The sequence below is a fragment of the Pelophylax lessonae genome (genome assembly GCF_965119305.1).
Source record: "Pelophylax lessonae genome assembly, chromosome: 9".
Taxonomy (NCBI): Eukaryota; Metazoa; Chordata; class Amphibia; order Anura; family Ranidae; genus Pelophylax; species Pelophylax lessonae.
In genome coordinates, this window is record NC_138776.1 from 252,902,066 (window position 1) to 252,922,560 (window position 20,495).

Sequence of the window (20,495 nt, forward strand, 5' to 3'; positions counted from 1 at the left end):
TAAAATAAAAGTGTAGCGCTAATCGAACAATAAATGAAGAACACAGAGTCCACATCCAAGGGGAAGAAAACCACAGAAAAGGTGTCCACTCGAGGTCAATAAATCTTCTTATAGGTGAAAACAAGGAAGAGCCATCACCAGATTCAATCACACTGACTCTTACCAGAACTCACTGACCCTCATCACAAGGGTCAAAGACAGCAGGAAATCTCGAATCAGGTAAGCATGACAGAGGAGATCCTCCCAGCGTTCACTCTGTGGTACTTCTGCCTCCCTCCTAGTAGTATCCTCAGTTCATGTGGTTATAAGGTAAAACACCTCTCATAGTGTAGTACAGTGGTCCTCAACTCCGGTACTCGGGGCCCACCAGGCCAGGTTTGCAAGATAACTAAATTACATTACAGGTGATCTCATTTGCTGCTCAGTGATTGCAGTATTCTAGTCTGCATCTCCCCAAGGTAATACTTAAAATCTGGCCTGTTAGTGGGCCTCAAGGACAGGAGTTGAGGACCACTGGTGTAGTATGCTTTTAAAAAGTTTATTGATAAAAATGTAGCAACGTACATGAACATAAATAGGTTGCAGCACATCATGTTTCCTCCAGTGTAAATCGCAAGTTTTGGTTTTCCAACACCCCCGTCTGTATTCGCGTTACATCCCGTTGGCTCCTCCCAACGCGTTTCGTCATTAAAAAGAGACGTCAGAGCCCCCTAAAGTCTCTATGAAACCTTCAGATTTCTTTAAGTTAGTATTTGAAATGCCATGGTCCCATCTGCCATGTATCATTAGCTTACAGGTAAAGAGAGTAGAGAGATGACCTTAACAGTCTCCAGATTCTCCTTCGTTGTCTAATCAGGGAGCTGGCAACCAAGAAGCGACTAGTGATTTGATGAGCAGTGACAAAAACACCCCCCTCATGGAGGAACAGCAATGCCCGTTTGATTTTTTAGAGTTGGTGGCATAATTTGAACCAACTTTTATTTTTTTACAGCCAACATCTTGTGCCCCCTCAGGCAGGGATGTAATAAATATATAAATATGTGTATTTAGAGAAATTATAATGATAAGAACAACACATACAGTATAGGTTTGAGAACAAAAATCGCAAAAAATTCCATCAAAGTACAAAAACAATAAGTCTTCAATTAAACATTGTAAATAAAGGCTTCACAAATCACATCTTAGCATTAAATAATAATAATATTAATTAAAAATTCCAACATGATTTAAAAGTACGACTTCTCCCCCCTGTGAAGCCTTTCATGTTCCATAAGAACCGATTTCCGGGCAAAGCTTTTCCCACATTCAGAACACGAGAAGGGCTTCTCCCCCGTGTGACCCCTCTGATGAAAAATAAGATGGGTTCTGTCGCTAAAACTTTTCCCACAGTCCGAGCAGGAAAATGGCTTCTTTCCTGTGTGCACTTTTTCATGTTTTACGAGAAAAGATTTGTGGGAAAAACATTTCCCGCACTCCGAGCACGAATATGGCTTCACCCCCGTGTGAACTTTTTCGTGCGTGATGAGATTTGACTTTAGGGAAAAGCACCTCCCACACTCCGTACATGAAAACGGCTTCTCTCCAGTGTGGACTTTCTCATGCCCTATAAGAGACGATTTGTGGGAGAAGCATTTCCCGCATTCGGAGCAGGAATACGGCTTCACCCCCGTGTGGATTTTCTCGTGAGTGGTCAGAGTTGACTTTTGGGAAAAACATTTGCCGCACTCGGAACAGGAATACGGCCTCTCTCCCGTGTGAGTCATCTGATGCGAGATAAGGTTCCTTCTTGTAGAAAAATATCTCCCACATTCCGAACATGAAAAGGGCTTCTCTCCGGAGTGATTTGTCTGATGTTTAGCCAACATCCATTTTTCGGGGAAACATTTTCCGCACTCTGAACAGCAAAAAGGCTTCTCGGCCGAATGAGTTCTCTGGTGTCTAACGAGTTGCTGTTTAAGGGTAAAACATTTCCCGCACTCTGAACATGAAAATGGTTTCTGCTTTTGAGGAACTCTTTGGTACGAGGTGAGGTCCCCTTCCTGGGAAAAATGTTCACTCTCTGTACTGTTGATATGATGGGTGATGCATGGTGGAAAATGGATGCCATGTGTAGACGGATCAGATGATGATTCTGCATTGTGATTTAGGGTAATGGTGTTCTGTACTGAAGATTCTGCTATGATGTTGCCATCTTCTATTCCCCAATCTACAGAGGTACCAGAATTTTTCTCCACGCGATACCTTCTATATCGTCCATCTGGAAGAAAAAGGAAATTTTTCAAGAATCAATGACTATAAACAACTACTGGAAGTACATTGGTGCTGGAAAATTTTGGCACAATAAGGTCTCAATCCCAAGGCTGATCAGGGCCATACCATGCCAAGAATTAGTGTAAATCTGGGATAGTGATCGACCGATATCGTTTTTTTAATGCCGATACCGATATTTTGGTCATCGGATATCGGTTTCGGACATGTCAAATTTTTTTTTTTTTTTTCTAAAGGTACTCCTTGTGGAGGGATCTGGGGGTCTAATTTTTTCTAAAGGTACTCCTTGTGGAGGGATCTGGGGGTCTATAAGACCCCAAACCCCTCCTCGGCACTGAAAAGCATTCAATACGCCAAGTTTGGCTGTTTTGAATCTGTCAGTTTTTTTAATTCGGCGCCGAGTACCCGGAAGTGATGTCATGACATCACTTGCTGGTTTTTTACATGGAGACTTGCGGCAGGGATACCGGCTTTCACGGGGACACATCTTCATGCTACACTGGGTCTTCTCTTCAGGGGCGGCGGTGGAGGTAGGATGCCTGGGTCTCCCGGTGGGACGGGAGACCCGGGTGAGCCGTGGAAGGCGGTGGGGGGCGTCCCCTCCCGCTTCTTGTAATGACAGCCGAGAGGCTTCGGTTGTCATTACAAGTCAGCCGACCGTCGGCTATGGACACCGGTACCGGGGTGATGCCTCTAGCTGCAGGCATCACTCCGGTACAAACACTTTCCCAAAATATTGGCAATATCGGTAACCTCCGGGGCCGATTTCGATATATTGGGGAAAGTGTGCCGTGGAAGGCAGCGGGAGGGGGGGGACGTCCCCTCCCACTCCTTGTAATGACAGCCGAGGAGCTTCTCAGCCGCATCGGTTGTCATTACAAGTCAGCCGACCATCGGCTATGGACGCTGGTACCGGGGTGATGCCTCTAGCTGCAGGCATCACCCCAGGACATGTACTTTCCCTAAATATCGGTAACCTCAATTCCGATATATCGGGGAAAGTGCATATCGGCCCCCGATATATCGGTGTTGCCGATAATCAGTCAATCTCTGGGGATCACAGGTGTGTGCGTTCAGCTACAGCCAGGAAGCCTCTACAAATCAGTGATAGACACCATGCTTGATACATCAGGAGAATGTATTCAGAAGTGCAGCAGGGAAGAAGAAAAGTAGAAAAGAAACTGTAGCACTCGAACATTTCGAATCTGGGACTCCTCTCGGCATTTGGTGTTTATTCCTCACCTGCGCTGATCTCGGGAGGGATTTCATCCTCCTTATACAGATCATCACCCATCACATATGGATCTTCTGCTTCCTCCTTCACTTCAACTTTGATGAAACTTTCATCCTGAATAACACAAAGTAATACAATAACAGTGGGACATGCTCTAGAGCAGGGATCCTCAAACTACGGCTCTCCAGCTGTTGTGAAACTACACATCCCATGAGGCATTGTAAAACTATGACATTCACAGAGATGACTAGGCATGATGGGAATTGTAGCTCCTGAACAGCTGGAGGGCCGTAGTTTGAAGACCCTTGCTCCTGTCCTCCCAGAACCCATCCTCCCCGTGCAGCCCCACCCCCCCCCTCCCCAGGGAGGGCATGGGTAGCGCTCTTTGATTGTTGTTGGAAACAGCTGATCCCAGATTGGGGTAAAGGGCCAATCACGGCAGCCCTTTACCATGTGATCAGCTGTGTTCAATCACAGCTGATCACATGGTAAAGGTCTGATCAGGGGATGAGGTCTAAGGGCTATCAGTGGGTCTGAGGTCACTGTGGAAGGTTAAGGAGCACTGAGGGCCACTATGGGCAGTTAGGGGGCACTAAGGGAGCTGGGGGCTCTGCACTGGGGTAGGGAGCACTGTGGAAGGTTGGAGGGCATTGTGGAGATTGAGGTCTGAGGGCTATCAGTGGGTCGGAGGGCACTGTGGAAGGTTAAGGAGCACTGAGGGCCACTATGGGCAGTTATGGGGCACTAAGGGAGCTGGGGGCTCTGCACTGGGGTAGGGAGCACTGTGGGAGGTTGGAGGGCATTGTGGAGATTGAGGTCTGAGGGCTATCAGTGGGTCGGAGGGCACTGTGGAAGGTTGAGGAACACTGAGGGCCACTATGGGCAGTTAGAGGGCACTAAGGGAGCTGGGGGCTCTGCACTGGGGTGGGGAGCACTGTGGGAGGTTGAAGGGCATTGTGGAGATTGAGGTCTGAGGGCTATCAGTGGGTCATAGGGCAATGTGGAAGGTTGTGGAGCACTGAGCGCCACTATGGGTAGTTCAGAGGTACTAAGGGAGCTGGAGGCTCTGCACTGGGGTGAGGAGCACTGTGGGAGGTTGAAGGGCATTGTGGAGATTGAGGTCTGAGGGCTATCAGTGGGTCTGAGGGCACTGTGGAAGGTTGAAGAACACTGAGGGCCACTATGGGCAGTTAGAGGGCACTAAGGGAGCTGGTGGTTCTGCTCTGGGGTGGGGAGCATTGTGGGAGGTTGGAGGGCATTGTGGAGATTAAGGTCTGAGGGCTATCAGTGGGTCAGAGGGCACTGTGGAAGGTTGAGGAACACTGAGGGCCACTATGGGCAGTTATAGGGCACTAAGAGAGCTGGGAGGCACTGCTGGAGGTTAGAGGAGCAGCAGCTGTCTTTAAACCTTTAACCTTTAAATCACTGTGCGAATGGGTCAAAATTCAATGTTCCTCTATTGGTCAATTTTTATTTATTCATAAAAGGTAGAGTGGTTCAGGAAAATACTGCATTGTGGCCATTAGATGGTGCAGTTTAGCTGGATGAAGAGGTATGTGAACTTTTTAAAAATATACCCCAGAGTGTAGATTCCCAGAGAACAAAGAACCAAGAACTAAGACAACTATACTATCAGTTTGGAGCTTTTTTTTTTTACTTTCCCCTCTTTGTTTCCTTTGTGTCCTTTATTTCATCTCATCTACCTCATCATGCTCCTCTTCGGAATCCCAGGAGTTAGGAGGACCAGGACATCTTTGGTTATTTGATGCACCTTTAAAAAATGCATATATAGCCAGATAAGGACTTAAAGTTATAACCACACAAGTTATGCATGCTGACCACCAACCACAACCTACCACACAGCCATTCTGAAAATATATGTCACATCCTGCTCGCAATATTGTTATGCTACACATGCGTAAGATGGAGCACTTGTCAGGTGCATGTACTTTACAACATTATATTCTTCTGATTCAAAAAAAAACTGCTACGGGATTTAGCAAGATCCTGACAGCAACGCGTTTCATCTAGCACAGTTGCAGTAAAAAATATTGCAAGACCTCATGATATCTCGAAGACTAGATGTCCCTGAAGCCACTGAAGAAGTCGTCTTTCCAGGAGGCATCTGTACAGCCGGGGCAACAACATCAGTGCGTTCAAGGAAACCAGAAAATGGGTGAAAAAAGGTAAGAAAATTATAAAAAATGACTTAAAAAATACATAAAAATCACATTAAGGAGAACCTAGGGCTCTTTTATGGATTTACCTGTACTGATCTCTGGAGGGGGTTTCTCCTCTTTAATCCTCACATGTCCTTTTTCCTTCTCCTCGGGTTTGACGTCTCTCGGAGTGTCTCTGAGGTCTCCAAGATCTGTGAATAAAGATGAGAGTGAAGCCCCCCGTACTGAGATGTATGAGAGACCCCAAAGAGTGTGTGTGGGGGGTGACTGGACACACAAAATGACATGATGTGAGGAGGAGAGCCGGAGTCTAACCACTTGCCGACCGCCGCAAGTACATATACTGCAGCGGTCAGCCCCTCCTGGGCAAAGTGACGTACCGGTACGTCACTCGCCCACGAGCCAATAGGGGGCGAGCGCGCGCCGCCGGAGGTGCGCTCCCGCCCCCGCTCGTTCCCTGACATACCCGCGCGAGTTACCGTCGGCTCCGATGTCCGCCGGTCACTCGCGATCTCCCGCTGGAAAGGGAGAAAGGCAGGCGGCTGATGTAAACAAAGCCCCCTGTCATTCTCCCCTGTGTAACTGCAGAGACTATACGATCCTGCTATGTAGGATCGTATGTCTCTGTGGTTACATCACAAGCCACGCCCCTTGACAGTTTTAATTAACGACCCCTAGGGACACACTTAACCCCTTGATCACTAATAAAGTTAACCCCTTCCCTGCCAGTGTCATTTTTACAGTAACAGTGCATATGTATAGCACTGATTACTGTAGAAATGTCACTGGTACCCCCAAAAGTGTCAAAAATATCAGTCAACGGTCCGATCTGTCCGCCGCAATGTTGCAGTCCCGCAAAAAAAATCGCAGATCGCCGCCATTACTAGTTAAAAAAAAAAAAACAATAAAAATGACATAAATCTTTCCCTTAGTTAGTAAACGCAATAACTTTTGCGCAAACCAATCAAAATCTGCTTATTGCGATTTTTTTTTTTACCAAAAATATGTAGCAGAAAACAAATTGGCCTAAAATGTTAAAAAATTTTGATTTTTACATTTTTGTTTAAGAATTTCATATAAAAAAAATGTGAAAAATATTGTTATTTTTTCAAAATTGTCGCTCTTTTTTTGTTTATAGCGCAAAAAGTAAAATTCGCACAGGTGATCAAATACCACCAAAAGAAAGCTCTGTTTGTGGGGGAAAAAAAGGACGTCAATTTCATTTGGGTACAGCGTCGCACGACTGCGCAATTGTCCGTTAAAGTCTAGCAATGCCGAATCGCTAAATAGGCCCTGGTCTTTGAGCAGCCAAATCCTCCGGGGCTTAAGTGGCTAATAGAGGTTGATGCCTTCTGACTCCCCCACTGGGCACATACTGTCCCCCATTACTGTCTACTGACAGAGGAGGGGGGAGAAGAAGAGATTGTTGTAGTGACTGAACAAGGAGAATCTGAGACTCTTCTCTGGATTTACTGTTTATTACTCACCTGTGCTGATCTCTGGAGGAACTTCCTCCTCTTTGCATGAATTATCACCCATCACATACAGATCTTCTTCATCTATTGCTTGAACTTTAATTTTAGTCACATCTTCTTTCTTAGAAATACAAAAAGACATACATTGCTTTTAGTGGTTGTAAACCTCGGACATGAAAAATGAGCAAAGCATATCCCTCTATAGTGTGTACTTGTCTCAGTTCAGACACAGTAATTTCTGTCTGCTGCTTCCTTCCTCTGCTATCTGCATGAGTCACTTCTGACAAGTTTTCCTGACACCAAGACATAAAAAGGTGACAGGGTAGGGAGTTCCGGCACACAGCCTGTGATTGACAACCTCAGCTCTGTCTTTTCCCTCCAATCAGCTCTCAGAACTCTCCTCACTGAGCTCTGCAGAGTGTATTTTTAAGCTTCCCGCCCACTGGTTTTCTGACAGCTTAGGCAAGCTTTATAAATGTTGCTCTTTGAACAGATGTAGAGAATAGAAGGCTGCAGATAAAGAGATACAACTTATGTAGGAGGATTTGTTTCATCTCCGTGTATCACCTGAGGCCAGTCACTTTACTGGGGATACGTAAGGGATTACAACCACTTTAAGAACAATTAAGTTATATTGAAATCTGGTAAGACTTCAGTCCCATCTACCTGATCCTCCTGAGGGATCTCCTGATCTTCCTGTGTGGAGTCCCTGGAATACAGAGGACGGGGAGATCTCTCTGGTGGGTTCCCATTACTGGATCCATCTGTAGGAAACACACACACTGACTGAATACATTGTTTCTATGTCTTTATATCAGAGGATGTGTGTATCTAGGGGGATCCTCAATACAAGAAATTAAAGTCTCCTGTTACCCGGTGATGTGAGGGACGGCCGGTTCTCCATCATGACGTCCTTGTAGAGATCCTTCTAGATACTTCCACTCCTCTCTACACCCCGTTCTGTTCTTGGTATAAGGCTGGATTGTGTCACTGTAATACGTCATTACAAACTCATGTGAATGGCAAAATCATAAAAAACCTGCAGTCCTAGAAGTGACGCATGAGAAATCTTTAAGGGATAAAAGTGAGTGTTAATAAAAACACCAACCTCAGCTCAATCACTAGACAATATATATCAAGAAATGGCAACTGTGGCCCTCCAGCAGTTGTGGAACTACAAGTCCCATCATGCCTCTGCTCCCAGGAGTAACTGCCAGTCTTCCCATCATGCATCTGCTCCCAAGACTAACTGTCAGTCGTCCCATCATTCCTTTGCTACTAGTAATAACTGTCAGTCTTCCCATCATGCCTCTGCTCCCAGGAGTAACTGTCAGTCTTCCCATCATGCCTCTGCTCCCAGGAGTAACTGTCAGTCTTCCCATCATTCCTCTGCTCCTAGGAGTAACTGTCAGTCTTCCCATTATTCCTCTGCTCCCAGGAGTAACTGTCAGTCTTCCCATCATTCCTCTGCTCCTAGGAGTAACTGTCAGTCTTCCCATTATTCCTCTGCTCCCAGGAGTAACTGTCAGTCTTCCCATCATTCCTTTGCTCCTAGGAATAACTGTCAGTCTTCCCATCATGCCTCTGCTCCCAGGAGTAACTGTCAGTCTTCCCATCATGCCTCTGCTCCCAGGAGTAACTGTCAGTCTTCCCATCATGCCTCTGCTCCCAGGAGTAACTGTCAGTCTTCCCATCATTCCTCTGCTCCCAAGAGTAACTGTCAGTCTTCCCATCATTCCTCTGCTCCTAGGAGTAACTGTCAGTCTTCCCATCATTCCTCTGCTCCTAGGAGTAACTGTCAGTCTTCCCATCATGCCTCTGCTCCCAGGAGTAACTGTCAGTCTTCCCATCATTCCTTTGCTTCCAGGAGAAACTGCCAGTCTTCCCAACATTCCTCTGCTCCCAGGAGAAACTGTCAGTCTTCCCATCATGCCTCTGCTCCTGGCAATAACTGTCAGTCTTTCCATCATGCCTTTGCTTCTAGGAATAACTGCCAGTCTTCCCATCATTCCTCTGCTCCCAAGAGTAACTGTCAATCTTCCCATCGTGCCTTTGCTCCTAGCAGTAACTGACAGTCTTCCTATCACGCCTTTGATCCTAGCAGTAACTGTCAGTCTTCCTATCACGCCTCTGCTCCTCAGAATAACTGTCAGTCTTTCCATCATGCCTCTGCTCCCAGGAATATCTGCCAGTCTTCCCATCATGCATCTGCTCCCAAGACTAACTGTCAGTCTTCCCATCATTCCTTTGCTCCTAGTAATAACTGTCAGTCTTCCCATCATGCCTCTGCTCCCAGGAGTAACTGTCAGTCTTCCCATCATTCCTTTGCTCCTAGTAATAACTGTCAGTCTTCCCATCATGCCTCTGCTCCCAGGAGTAACTGTCAGTCTTCCCATCATGCCTCTGCTCCTAGGAGTAACTGTCAGTCTTCCCATCATTCCTCTGCTCCCAGGAGTAACTGTCAGTCTTCCCATCATGCCTCTGCTCCCAGGAGTAACTGTCAGTCTTCCCATCATGCCTCTGCTCCCAGGAATAACTGTCAGTCTTCCCATCATGCCTCTGCTCCTAGGAGTAACTGTCAGTCTTCCCATCATGCCTCTGCTCCCAGGAGTAACTGTCAGTCTTCCCAACATGCCTCTGCTCCTAGGAGTAACTGTCAGTCTTCCCATCATTCCTCTGCTCCTAGGAGTAACTGTCAGTCTTCCCATCATTCCTCTGCTCCCAGGAGTAACTGTCAGTCTTCCCATCATGCCTCTGCTCCCAGGAGTAACTGTCAGTCTTCCCATCATGCCTCTGCTCCCAGGAGAAACTGTCAGTCTTCCCATCATTCCTCTGCTCCTAGGAGTAACTGTCAGTCTTCCCATCATGCCTCTGCTTCTAGGAGTAACTGTCACTCTTCCCATCATGCATCTGCTCCTAGGAGTAACCATCTGAATCCCTTTCGAACCTCCTACAGGAGCTGCAAGCCGTTCTATTCCTCAACAGACATTTCTATCAGAGGCATTTTGTGGCCCCCAGATCCCCTTCTAATGTTCTGCATATCAGAGGACTTGCTGCAAGGTGAGGATTTGTGGAGGTGACATAATCCCCCCATTCAGTCCACACAGAGTGCTGGGACCCCCTTCTCTCACAATAAGACATTATTATCCTTATTATTATTATTACCTTCTCCTCACTGGATACACACTCTTCTGCCTCATACCACCTCCAGAAGAACTCATGACTTAAAATCCCCCCTCCTTCCACTTATCCTGGTCTACAACAAAATGGCCGCCGACCCTCCTTCGCTGAGGACATTTCTATCTCTAACACGAAAAAGGCTCGCCCTCTAGTGGTGAATCTATACTAAACGTTTTGATGCTTGTCCGAGCACTCGGCTAGGCATTACTATGGTAACCAGGAAGCGTGGAACGCACACAGCGGAAGTGCGGAACCACAGGGCGGAAATGATGATTTTAAAGGCACTACACTTTTTTTTTAACTGCTTGAAGACCAAGGTTTTTTCTGACACTTGTTTACAAGTTAAAAACAGTATTTCCTGTCTGTCTGCATGGCAGCCTACGTGTGGGTTAACCCCGCCTCCACTCCAAGGGTATAGGACCCCCCTCCCATAAATTTCAGCTCTCAGGTACAGCAGGTGTTCATTTTTTGTCCTCCTCCAAGGACCTACACTTCTGATGTCTTACTACGTCCAGCTTACCTTAGGATACTTTGGATGGTGTCTGCATGTCCAGAGCCCAGCCACGGGCGGGTGAGTGACATTTAAAATCCCCTGCTCTCTGCGGTTGACTGAAGCTTGATTGGCATTCTCTGACATGGGTCTGAAGATTCGCATTGCTTCCCTTCATGGCAGCGGTATTTGTTATTTATGTGCACTTTGTCTGTCTCTTTTTCTATCGCTGTACAATTTGTTTGTTTGGTCCAATGGCGCTGGAACGCTTCCTGCATTCCAGCAAACCCTTCCTGCGTTCCAACAAACCCTTCCTCTTCCTCCTCTGCTTCTAGCGTCCAATCGGCAGTCCCTGGGATTCAAGAAATACTAAGTTTTCTTCAGGCTGGTCTGGATATGCCCCTTTCAGTGGCAACTCTTAGAGTTCAAGTTTCGGCCTTATCGGCCTTCTCCGGGGTCATGTGGGCCCAACACCCACTAATCCAACAATTTTTCAAAGGAGCAATCAGGCTCAATCCTCAGAGAAGACCTAGGTTCCCGAAATGGGATCTACCTCTTGTCCTAAATGCCCTCTCCAAGTCGGGCATAGATTCCTCTTCTTCTATCAAGGACCTGACCATCCGAACTGTCTTCCTGGTAGCCATTACTTCGGCTAAAAGGGTCTCTGAATTAAGTTCTCTCGGATGTAAAGAACCATTCTTGACTTTTTTTCCGGATCGGGTAGTACTGATACCCAGGCTGAATTCAAATCCGAAAGTCACCTCAGTGTTTCACCAGAATCAGGAGATTGTCCTGCCTACTTTCCGTTCATCTAATGAGTCCAATCCTCATCCGTTGGATGTAGGAGAATCCTTAAAAGCCTATCTTCAAGCAACTGCACCATTCAGGCAGTCTGACAACCTCTTTGTCCTGTTCTGGGGAAAGAACAGAGGTAAACCTGCTTCATCTAGGACTATCGCTTCATGGATAGTGGCAGCTATCCAACAGGCCTATAGAGCTGAGGGGCTGGCTCCTCCGGAGGCGGTGACGGCGCACTCTACAAGGAGTATCTCTACTTCCTGGGCGGCTTCGCGGCACGTGGCTCCAGATGTGATTTGCAGAGCGGCTTCGTGGTCATCAGTCAATACTTTTATGACCCACTATTGTGTAGAGCCTGCTTCTCTGTCCTCAGTTAATTTTGGTTTGACTGTTTTGTCTGCAAATAGCATGAATTAAAATTTTCTTTGCTAAAGCATTCCCACCCGTGTGGAGTGAGCTAGTTATTTCCCACACGTAGGCTGCCATGGAGACAGACAGGAAAACGGAAAATTCCTATCATACTTACCGTAATTTTCCTTTCCTGATAGTCTCCATGGCAGCCGGAGTACCCACCCTCTCGTCTTGGATTCGGCTAAGATATGGAACACCTGCTGTACCTGAGAGCTGAAATTTATGGGAGGGGGGTCCTATACCCTTGGAGTGGAGGCGGGGTTAACCCACACGTAGGCTGCCATGGAGACTATCAGGAAAGGAAAATTACGGTAAGTATGATAGGAATTTTCCGTTTTTTTGCTAGAAAATTACTTAGAACCCCCAAACATTATACATTTTTTTTTTTTTTTTTTTTTAGCAGAGACCCTAGAGAATAAAATGGCGATCGTTGCAATTCATTTTACGTCACACGGTATTTGTGTGGCGTTTTTTCAAACACAATATTTTTTTGGTAAAAATACATTTTGATAAATAAAAAAATAAAAAAACACAATGGTTACCCCAATTTTTTTCTTATTTTTTTTTTAAGCAGAGACCCTAAGAAATAAAATGGCGAGCGTTGCAATTTTTTTTATGTCACACGGGATTTGTGCAGCGGTTTTTCAAACACAATATTTTTTTGGTAAAAATAAATTTTGATTAAAAAAAAAACACAATTGTTACCCCATTTTTTTTCTTATTTTTTTAAGCAGAGACCCTAAGGAATAAAATGGCGATCGTTGCAATGTTTTTTATGTCACATGATATTTTTTTTGCAGCGGTTTTTCAAACACAATATTTTTTTGGTAAAAATACATTTTGATAAAAAAAAAACACGATTACCCCAATATTTTTCTTATTTTTTTTTTTTAGCAGAGACCCTAAGGAATAAAATGGCGATCGTTGCATTTTTTTTTATTTCACACGGTATTTGTGCAGCGGTTTTACAAACACAATATTTTTTTGGTAAAAATACATTTTGATTAAAAAAAAACACGATTACCCCAATATTTTTCTTATTTTTTTTTTTTAGCAGAGACCCTAAGGAATAAAATGGCGATCGTTGCATTTTTTTTTTATATCACACTGTATTTGTGCAGCTGTTTTTCAAACACAATATTTTTGTAAAAATACATTTTGATAAAAAAAAAAAACACAATGGTTACCCCAATTATTTTCTTATTTTTTTAGCAGAGACCCTAAGGAATAAAATGGCGATCATTGCAATTTTTTTATGTCGCATGGTATTTCTGCAACGGTTTTTCAAATACAATATTTTTTGTAAAAATACATTTTGATAAATAAAAAAAAAAAAAAAAAAAAAAAAACCACAATGGTTACCTCAATTTTTTTCCTATTTCTTTAGCAGAGACCCTAAGGAATAACATGGCGATCATTGCAAATTTTTTTTACGTCACACGGTATTTGTGCAGCGGTTTTTCAAACACAATATTTTTTTGGTAAAAATACATTTTGATAATTTAAAAAAAAAACAAACACAATAGTTATCCCAATTTTGTTCTTATTTTCTTTTAGCAGAGACCCTAAGGAATAAAATGGGGATCGTTGCAATTTTTTTTATATCACACGGTATTTGTGCAGCTTTTTTTTTTTAAACACTATATTTTTTGGTAAAAATAACATTTTGATAAATAAAAAAAAAAAAACACAGTGATTACCCCAACTTTTTTCTTATATTATGAAAGACGATGTTACGCCGAGTAAAAAGATACCTAACACCTCTTTAAAATTGCGCACGCTTGTGGAATGGCGACAAACTACGGTATGTAATCTCCATAGGCGATGCGTTAAACGCCTTTACAGGCTACCAGTTTGGAGTTACAGAGGACATCTAGTGCTAGAATTATTGCTCTCGCTCAGACGTTCGCGGCGTATAAATGGACATCCGCAGAACTTTTTTCAGGGGGGGGGGCATCATTTTAAGGTCAGCCATGCTCTGCCCCTTTTCAACAATGTCATGAAGGGAAGGGCTTAGCCATTCTTTATGTTTTCAGAGCGCCAATCGCTGCTCACGTGACCGGCCGCCTCTCCCGACTGATGACAGCGAGGAATCCTCGGCCCCACCTGCTGCAGGCAGCAGTCAGCTGGGGAGAAGAGAGCCGACGGGTCACGTGAGCGGCGCGCTGAAAACTGGTAAAGAATACCTTATTTTTTTAAAAATACTTTAAGGGAGGTTTCCATTGGTCCACTTTAAGGGAGGTTTCCATTGGTCCACTTTAAGGGAGGTTTCCATGGGTCCACTTTAATGGAGGTTTCCATGGGTCCACTCTAAGGGAGGTTTCCATGGGTCCACTTTAATGGAGGTTTCCATGGGTCCACTTTAAGGGAGGTTTCCATTGGTCCACTTTAAGGGAGGTTTCCATGGGTCCACTTTAATGGAGGTTTCCATGGGTCCACTCTAAGGGAGGTTTCCATGGGTCCCCTTTAATGGAGGTTTCCATGGGTCCACTCTAAGGGAGGTTTCCATGGGTCCACTCTAAGGTAGGTTTCCATGGGTCCACTCTAAGGTAGGTTTCCATGGGTCCACTTTAAGGGTTGTTTCCATGGGTCCACTTTAAGGGAGGTTTCCATTGGTCCACTTTAAGGGAGGTTTCCATGGGTCCACTTTAATGGAGGTTTCCATGGGTCCACTCTAATGGCCCGTACACACGATCCGAAAATCGGACGAAAAATAACGCTTGTGAAATGATCGGACGATAATCTGATCGTTAGTACACAGCTTACGAGAGGCGATCACGACAGTTTGCCCGATATTATCCGGTCGTGCAAGCATAAAAATTTTGATCACATTATAACACATCGTACGATAATCGTATTATCAGTATGTTGTTCGTCCGAAAAAAATGGTGAGCAGTAGACAGCGCATGAGCAGTAGACATCATTTTCCCCTCACACGCTACAGCGTGGTTACACATACCGGAAGCTTTTGAATCATCGTCCGAGAAAATTAGTATCGTAAGTAACCTCTCCCAATTGCGAATATAATTGAGAGTTCCTAGCAACCAAACAAAAACGGACGGAGAGTCGTCCGATTTTCGGATCGTGTGTACTGGGCATTAGGGAGGTTTCCATGGGTCCACTCTAAGGGAGGTTTCCATGGGTCCACTCTAAGGGAGGTTTCCATGGGTCCACTCTAAGGGAGGTTTCCATGGGTCCACTCTAAGGGAGGTTTCCATGGGTCCACTCTAAGGGAGGTTTCCATGGGTCCACTCTAAGGGAGGTTTCCATGGGTCCACTCTAAGGGAGGTTTCTATGGGTCCACTCTAAGGGAGGTTTCCATGGGTCCACTTTAAGGGAGGTTTCCATGGGTCCACTTTAAGGGAGGTTTCCATGGGTCCACTTTAAGGGAGGTTTCCATGGGTCCACTTTAAGGGAGGTTTCCATGGGTCCACTTTAAGGGAGGTTTCCATGGGTCCACTTTAAGGGAGGTTTCCATGGGTCCACTTTAAGGGAGGTTTCCATGGGTCCACTTTAAGGGAGGTTTGCTATGGGCAGCACCCCAGTCTCTTCCCCTCTGCCCACTTCCCTCCTCCCCCATCATATACACTATATTGTCAAAAGTATTGGGACGCCTGCCTTTACACACACATGAATTTTAATGGCATCCCAGTCTTAAGCCGCGTACACACGATCAGATTATCGAACGATCTGTCATCCGTTTTTTGTTGCAATGCTAGTCTCATGTCGAAAGTGAAGAGGTTACTTTCCTACAAATTTTCCCGTACGACAGAATTCAACTTCAGAAGTGATGTCGTGTTGAAGTGTTTTGTATGTGTTCTTTCGTTTCTGCGCATGCCTAGTCTTGCTCTTAAGATTTTTTTCAAACGAAAACTGTACTAATTAAACGAAAATCGGACGTTGTGTCGACATACGATAAAAATTTTATAGCCTGCACATCCAGCTTTTGTCGTCCGAAAACTCGTAATCGGCTGTCGAAAAGCACTATACTAACGACCCGAAAATCGGTAGATCGTTCATCGGACTAAATTTTCCTTTCCAATTTTCGTACCGGCTTTAAGTCCGTAGGGTTCAATATTGAGTTGGCCCACCCTTTGCAGCTATAACAGCTTCAACTCTTCTGGGAAGGCTGTCCACAAGGTTTAGGAGTGTGTCTATGGGAATGTTTGACCATTCTTCCAGAAGCTCACTGTGAGGTCAGGCACTGATGATGGAGAGAAGACCTGGCTCGCAGTTTCCCCTCTAATTCATCTCAAAGGCGTTCTATCGGGTTGAGGTCAGGCCAGTCAAGTTCCTCCACCCCAAACTCGCTCATCCATGTCTTTATGGATCTTGCTTTGTACACTGGTGTGCAGTCTCCCCTCTAATTCATCCCAAAGGTGTTCTGTTGGGTTGAGGTCAGGACTCTGTGCAGGCCAGTCAAGTTCCTCCACCCCAAACTCACTCATCCATGTCTTTATGGACCTTGCTCAGTCATGTTGGAAGAGGAAGGGGCCATCCCCAAACTGTTCCCACAGAGTTGGGAGCATGAAATTGTCCAAAATGTCTTGGTATGCTGACGCCTTCTGAGTTCCCTTCACTGGAACTAAGGGACCAAGCCCAACCCCTGAAAAACAACCCCACACCACAATCCCCCCTCCACCAAATGATTTGGACCAGTGCACAAAGGAAGTTCCATAAAGACATGGATGAGCGAGTTTGGGGTGGAGGAACTTGACTGGCCTGCACAGAGTCCTGACCTCAACTCGATAGAACACCTCTGGACTAAATTAGAGCGAAGACTACGAGCCAGGTCTTCTCCTCCAACATCAGTGCCTGACCTCACAAATGTTCTTCTGGAAGAATGGTAAAACATTCCCATAGACACACTCCTAAACCTTGTGGACGGCCTTCCCAGAAGAGTTGAAGCTGTTATAGCTACAAAGGGTGGACCAACTCATCCTAAAGACTGGGGTGCCAATAAAATTCATGTGGGTGTAAACTAGGCAGGCGTCCCAATACTTCTGAGAGTATAGTATATCAGGTTTGTCCTGTATGGGGGTGTCGGTGGTGAGGAGGCTCCATTGGTGGGCCGATCCTGATTTATGTTCTGCAATTATGATGGTGGAGGGCGGGAAGGATTGGCATCATCAATAAAGATAATACTGGATGACATTTGGCATGGCAGGAACCTTGTAACCGGTCTATTTTCATGGCATACCTTATATCAACAGCACTGGGTCCCTGTGCTTCTCTATGCAATCCAGGCAGATCAAGGCGGATGGGAGGGGCTGGCAGAATGCTGTACATGGCTTCCCGAAAACATCTCAGCACCCTGCTTCAATACTCCTCTGAAGAGCCCTCAGCCCTGATGCATGCAAGCTATTTCAGGCATCAACTCGGGGTCACTCTGCTTCAGTGATGACACTGTCAAGAAAATCTAGGGGCCTGTGCAGTTCACAAATGTCTGACACAGATCAGCCCCTGTTGCAGCCTCTCTCCTTCTGACATGCTACAAAGTTACACAGGTGAGGGCAGTGGGGGAGCGGAGGGTCAGAGCTGATGCAGCTGCATGGAGAGATAAGATGTTGTGGGGGAAGGGCTGCAGAGGTGAGCTATGGATGTGGGGGCAGAAGTGTCCTCTGTACATAGCAAACCTCTGAGCCCTGCACTCTACGCCTGACACCTTCCTGTGTATTATTCAGTCCTATTCCCAGCACACTGTGTATCATGTAGTCCTGTGCCCAGCGCTCTGTGTATTATGCAGTCCTGTGCCCAGCGCTCTGTGTATTATGCAGTCCTGTGCCCAGCGCTTTGTGTATTATGCAGTCCTGTGCCCAGCGCTCTGTGTATTATGCAGTCCTGTGCCCAGCGCTCTGTGTATTATGTAGTCCTGTGCCCAGTGCTCTGTGCATTAAGTAGTCCTGTACCCAGCGCTCTGTGTATTATGTAGTCCTGTGCCCAGCGCTCTGTGTATTATGCAGTCCTGTGCCCAGCGCTCTGTGTATTATGCAGTCCTGCACCCAGCCCTCTGTGTGTTATGCAGTCCTGAACCCAGCACTCTGTATATTATGCAGTCCTGTGCCCAGTGCTCTGTGTATTATGTAGTCCTGTACCCAGCACTCTGTGTATGATGTAGTCCTGTGCCCAGCGCTCTGTGTATTATGCAGTCCTGTGCCCAGTGCTCTGTGTATTATGCAGTCCTGTGCCCAGCGCTCTGTGTATTATGCAGTCCTGTGCCCAGCGCTCTGTGTATTATGCAGTCCTGTGCCCAGAGCTCTGTGTATTATGCAGTCCTGTGGCCAGCGCTCTGTGTATTATGCAGTCCTGTGCCCAGAGCTCTGTGTATTATACAGTCCTGTGCCCAGCGCTGTGTATTATGCAGTCCTGCACCCAGCCCTCTGTGTGTTATGCAGTCCTGTACCCAGCACTCTGTATATTATGCAGTCCTGCACCCAGCCCTCTGTGTGTTATGCAGTCCTGTACCCAGCCCTCTGTGTGTTATGCAGTCCTGAACCCAGCACTCTGTATATTATGCAGTCCTGTGCCCAGCGCTCTGTGTATTATGCAGTCCTGAACCCAGCACTCTGTATATTATGCAGTCCTGTGCCCAGCGCTCTGTGTATTATGTAGTCCTGTGCCCAGCGCTCTGTGTATTATGTAGTCCTGTGCCCAGAGCTCTGTGTATTATGCAGTCCTGTGCCAGTGCTCTGTGTATTATGCAGTCCTGTGCCCAGCGCTGTGTATTATGCAGTCCTGAACACAGCGCTCTGTGTATTATGCAGTCCTGTGCCCAGCGCTCTGTGCATTATGCAGTCCTGTACCCAGCCCTCTGTGTGTTATGCAGTCCTGTACCCAGCCCTCTGTGTGCTATGCAGTCCTGAACCCAGCGCTCTGTGTATTATGTAGTCCTGTACCCAGCGCTCTGTGTATTATACAGTCCTGTGCCCAGCGCTCTGTGTATTATGTAGTCCTGTGCCCAGTGCTCTGTGTATTATGTAGTCCTGTGCCCAGCGCTCTGTATATTATGCAGTCCTGTGCCCAGCGCTCTGTGTATTATGCAGTCCTGTGCCCAGCGCTCTGTATATTATGTAGTCCTGTGCCCAGTGCTCTGTGTATTATGTAGTCCTGTGCCCAGCGCTCTGTATATTATGCAGTCCTGTACCCAGTGCTCAGTGTATTATGCATTCCGTGTCCAGTGCTCTGTGTATTATGCAGTCCTGTGCCCAGTGCTCTGTGTATTATGTAGTCCTGTGCCATTTGCCTATAAAAAAAATATGTCCCCAGATTTAATTTTAAAAATCTGGTCACCTTAGCCTAATAGGATGTTTTTCTGCCTCCTCTAGGAGCTCCCAAACCTCTCCTTTTCCCCCTCACTTATGATCATTTGGAATCAGCAGTGTGTTAGTTGTGGTCCTGTGCACTGCTCCATACACACTACACATCTCATAGTCCATCTCGGGAGCATTTGCCAAGCATTTGCACAAGTATCGGTACTCGCCCAAATGCTCCGGATAACAAAACCGATACTTTGTGGTGCGATTTGTGTCAATACAAAATAAATGGGTGCAAATCACACTGCAAGGAATACACATACACAGGAGCAGTGGGGGAAATTGCATGCGATTCAGACAGGAGTCGTACTGCATTCCTGTTCATATCACATGCAATTCTTTCCAGTGTGAATTGCGCCAATTTATTGGGATATTGATGCAAATCACACCGCAAAGGATCGGTACTTGGTATTGGCAAGTACTCGACTGAAAGTATCGATACCCATACTCTCTGATAAAAAAAACTTTATTGGTGCCACCCTAGATGTAACGGATGTGCAGCTTTCTTCGTCTGAGCGCAGTATACCCGGGAAGAATGAATGGATCTTGCTGAGTCAGCACCCGTGGTTGGTGAGTGGGTCAGGGGACTGGTCAGTGTGGTATCCTTTGTATGTATATACCCTTGCTGGTATACCCAAATGCCAAGCCTTTGTGGCCGGTAAAGTTCAGACAATTTCTAGCTGTGTCGAAGCCAGAGTCAGGATAAGGGGTGGGCAGGAAGAGCAGCTGCCCTGGGCACAGTGGAGCAAGTGGGCAGAGAATGGACACAGGGCAGAAAAAACCCAATCTACGGCAAAAGTGAGGGAGGGGGCGCAGTTCCGCATCCTTGCCCTGGGCGCTACACGATCCTGTCTGGGCACTGTTTGAAGCTTGTCCACCCCATTAACCTCATACATGTTTCGGTTGGCCCATTACTGTGATGGGCTGCCTTACTGGCCAATAGGAAGTGTAGTTGGCAGAAGGGGGCTCAAAAGTACGAGGAGTTTTGCCAGTCACCAGGGCAGTATGCCCAAAGGGTATTTACTCAATTGTGGCATAGCCAAATGCCAAAGCCTGTGTGACAGGTAAGGGTCAGACACTTCCTGGTAGTGCTGAAGCCAGGGGTGGGCAGGAGGTGCAGCTGCCCTGGTCACAGTGGAGCAAGGC

General features: G+C 46.1%; 2 protein-coding genes across 3 annotated transcripts in view; both read right to left on the minus strand.

Moving 5' to 3' along the window:
* LOC309564371 (uncharacterized protein) overlaps positions 1 to 20,495 on the minus strand; it is a gene marked incomplete at its 3' end in the record, with an annotated part of 548,195 nt that overhangs the window by 117,776 nt on the left and 409,924 nt on the right. Inside the window, exon 4 of the mRNA XM_082268998.1 lies at positions 7,824 to 7,921. Coding sequence (XP_082125124.1) covers positions 7,824 to 7,921 — 98 coding nt within the window. The remainder of the gene's footprint in view (positions 1 to 7,823; positions 7,922 to 20,495) is intronic.
* On the minus strand, positions 1,113 to 7,231 carry LOC309562815 (uncharacterized protein). 2 transcript variants are annotated; one of them, XM_082267123.1, is made up of 2 exons: positions 7,170 to 7,231; positions 1,113 to 2,257 (listed from the first exon to the last, which is right to left on the minus strand). In XM_082267123.1, the coding sequence occupies exons 1-2, from the start codon at positions 7,219 to 7,221 to the stop codon at positions 1,227 to 1,229; spliced, it is 1,083 nt and encodes a 360-aa protein (XP_082123249.1). In that variant the 5' UTR covers positions 7,222 to 7,231; the 3' UTR covers positions 1,113 to 1,226. The 2 variants fall into 2 exon arrangements, with proteins under 2 accessions (XP_082123249.1, XP_082123248.1); XM_082267122.1 differs by lacking the exon at positions 7,170 to 7,231 and adding an exon at positions 3,511 to 3,671.